This window comes from Microtus ochrogaster, linkage group LG4, assembly GCF_000317375.1.
Source record: "Microtus ochrogaster isolate Prairie Vole_2 linkage group LG4, MicOch1.0, whole genome shotgun sequence".
In the NCBI taxonomy this organism is placed as follows: Eukaryota; Metazoa; Chordata; class Mammalia; order Rodentia; family Cricetidae; genus Microtus; species Microtus ochrogaster.
The window spans coordinates 64,705,197-64,708,439 of record NC_022030.1 but is presented as its reverse complement, the minus strand read 5'-3'; the positions used below and the strand labels follow the sequence as shown (position 1 = coordinate 64,708,439).

The 3,243-nt window shown below is 48.8% G+C and overlaps 1 protein-coding gene across 2 annotated transcripts in view; it reads left to right on the top strand.

Annotated features, from left to right (window-relative positions):
* Eif4e2 (eukaryotic translation initiation factor 4E family member 2) overlaps positions 1-957 on the top strand; it is a 26,635-nt gene extending 25,678 nt beyond the window's left edge. For both annotated transcript variants that reach the window (XM_005361745.2, XM_005361744.2), the window contains one exon: positions 99-957. In XM_005361745.2, the coding sequence (XP_005361802.1) occupies positions 99-138 (40 nt within the window). In that variant the 3' untranslated portion in view covers positions 139-957. The remainder of the gene's footprint in view (positions 1-98) is intronic.
* The last annotated feature ends 2,286 nt before the right edge of the window (positions 958-3,243 follow it).

The following is a 3,243-nucleotide window of genomic DNA, read 5'->3' as shown; positions in this document are numbered from 1 at the left end:
GTGTGTGTGTGTGTGTGTGTGTGTGTGTGTGTGTGTGTGTTTATATCTAGATGGTCCATATATTGAATACTCTTATTTTCTCCCTTTTTCTCTTTCAGGGACAATTCAAGCTTTCGAAATACAAAAATCACATTGTGAAAGTGCACACGCTGGCAATAATCCTTTTCTGTTTGTGTGTTTGTCTGAAATGGATGCGAGGCTCAGGCAGTCCTTCTGTCTGCTCACTGAAGGGCTCTACCTGAGTCTTGTCTCCCCTTCTGCACTCATTCCTGGAAGACGGACTCTGCTAGACACCTTCCAGCATTGCTGACTTTATAAAACAGGAAACAATGGGGAAAATTTGACTTTGTAATAGACAAACACTTTTTTAATGGGGTTCTGTGCAGGAGTGCAGCTATTTTCTTGCTGTGTGCTATCCAGATGCCTCTTGGCATCCTGCTGTACAAAGGACTTGATTACCGACCACATGTATGTGCCCTGTGCTGAGTCCGAGCTGAGCGTTATCAGTATTATGAATGCTTGCACATCCAGGAACCGAATGCCTCTTCCAGCTCTGCTGTTAAGTTATTGTGTGTTCCTCTCCCCCAAGCCCACCACTCTGAACGTGTGTTAGGATGTGACAACAGCCTAGGGTTCTGTGTTCTTTGCGCCTTACACCTCCAGTTCCCTTCAGTGGGACTCATCCTTCTTAGGCACTGCAGCACTTAAACCGTGATCCTGGGCAGCTCTGGTTTTGCTGGTATCTGCCCTGCAAGAGAAGCTGGAGAAGAATGCAGTTCAGTCAAAAGCTAGATTAAAGTGTAGATCCCCGTGTGGGGTTGGAGCTGAGGGCAGTGACTAATCCCAGCCTCCCGTACGAGCGGGACTTGTGTGCTGAGCGTGGTCTGTAGGGCTTGCATGTCCCTCGTGGAGGAGAAAGTGACAGCTGGTTGGTGCCACATTACACTCTGTGTAGATCCGACAGTGCTGACATGGACATCTGAAGAAATGGCAGCCTTGCTGGATGGTTTCATTTGATGGCTGTGTCTGTCTGCCGTGGTTGGAAAAGACTTTTGGTCCTCGATGCCTGGATGTAAACAAACTGTCCAGATCCCCAATGCCCAGAAGACTCCTGCAGGCATGTCCTCATCAGAGAAGCTGGGTGAGCTGACTCTGGGAGCCTAAGGCCAGAGAGTTCAAAAGAGCACCCAAGATCAAGTAAGAAGTGGGCAGCTACAGCAGCTTCAAGTAACTCTGAGTACTGGGCTCTTGGGAGCCAAGATGGCAGTGCCTTAAATTAAGGCCTCTCTCTAAAGCAGAGCACTGAGCCTCCCGGTCCTCAGCCATGGTCCCAGGAGTTCTGACCATAGCAGCAGCTCCTTATATCCATCAGACTCTTCCAGCTTTCCAGCTCCTGAGCCTCCCCAAGTCACTGCTGTCTGGGGATGCCTTTTCCAGAGTGCAGGGCCCGAGAGGGGAGGTCTTTCTGCTATGGGTGAAGCCATCTAAGAAGGACGTCCAGCCACGAGTGAGACTCCAGGAGCCTGAAGAATGCCTTCTGGGGTGACTGTGAAGGGCTCAGGCAAAGGCTGCCTCTGGAAGCTTGGCTAAGGCAGGGGGCCTTCACATTTGCCTGTGCTCAGGTCACCTCAAAAATTCCAAAGAGCAGACATTTGGACTTGCCTTCCTTTGGGCATCTCTGGTTCGTGTGTGTGTGTGTGTGTATGTGTGTATGTGTGTGTGCATGCATACATGTGCAGTTCGTTTATGAATGAGGCCTATGTCAGGCCTAGTGGTTAGATGTTTTGTTTTACCTTTTTAAAATCTCATTTGTTCAAACATTTGAATCTCCTATGTTTTCTGGAGCTGCTCGTCTTTTCCCATCCTCTTGGTCATTATAGTATTTGACAGTTGGGCTTTTCCCCTCCCATCCAAAGTATGCTGCCCTGCTCCCATTAGAGTGAGGGTTCTCACTGTCAGGTCACATCTCCAGCCCAGTGTTCTTCAGGTGCTCTGCCTAACTGCTGAAAGGGGAAATCGGATCATCAGTCTAGCCACACCACCCATTCTTTGCAAAGGAGCTGGAGAAGTCTCTTCGTTTATTTTGACTCCATGGGCCTCTGGTAGGCTGAGATACCACATAAGGTTATGGTTACGGTATCATCGGTTCTCAAAACAGGTGGAGGTCTCTGGAGCCAGTGTGACCAGCATGATTGCTGCTAGGGAAGGGAAAGTCATGTTCAGGCTGTTCTCCCTTCTGCCTTCATGGCCCTGCTCCTCTTAGAGCCTTTCTGTTTGTCGTGTGTGTGTGTGTGTGTGTGTGTGTGTGTGTGTGTGTGTGTGTGTGTGTGTGTGTGTGTGTTTTCCCTGTGACACTGGCAGTGGCAGTACTCGTCCATCAGAGGAGTTTATCAGTGCGCCAAGCTGAATTTCCAGGTGTTTGCTGTGGGGGAAGGAGCAGGGGCTGTGACAGACTGGCGGAGTGTTGCACTTTGAGAGGATTGTCTACTGCAGGAATAAACGGAAAGTATCAGCAAGATCAGGCTGTGGACTTGTTGATGAAGGGAGGTGGGGACGCTGGGGAGGTGGGATCACGCACTCCTGTCCTCCATTCACAGTGCATCCAGAACTTTGTGGGGTACAGATGGCACTGACACAGATTTAGTATGAAATTTATCTGGATTGCTTTCTTAATTTTTTGAGAGAAAGACAAGTTCCATGTAGCCGAGGCTGTCCTCAAACACACACTATAGTAGAGGTTGACTTTGAACTTCTGAGTCTCCTGCCTCTGTCTTCCAAAAGCTGGGAGTACAGGCATGTGCCGCCATTCCTGATCAGCTTTTGCAGTACTGGGAATCAAACCCAGGACTTCGTGCATGCTAGTCAAATACTCTTCCAACTGAGCCACATCTTTAGCCCTCCGATTGTCATAATTCATTTTTACATTTTTACTACTGTTTTATTGGACAGGACCTCACCTTGTTGACCAGTCTGACCCTGAATTTACCATTAACCTCATGCCTCTGGTTCTTAAGTGCTGGGGTTAAAGGCGTGTCCAGCCTCAACTTACATATTTAACATCCAAAGAATGCTGTTAACTATCCTCAGCTGAAGATACAGAATATTGCAGTGGAGACAGAAGGAAATCCAGCGCTAACCCCATAGAAATGGGCTGTTCATGGTTGGAAGCTGGGGAAGTCGTACATCTGCAGGGCAGCATTTCATCTGGACTGCTCAGAGCTGTTCAGTGCTCCTGAGGCCCCT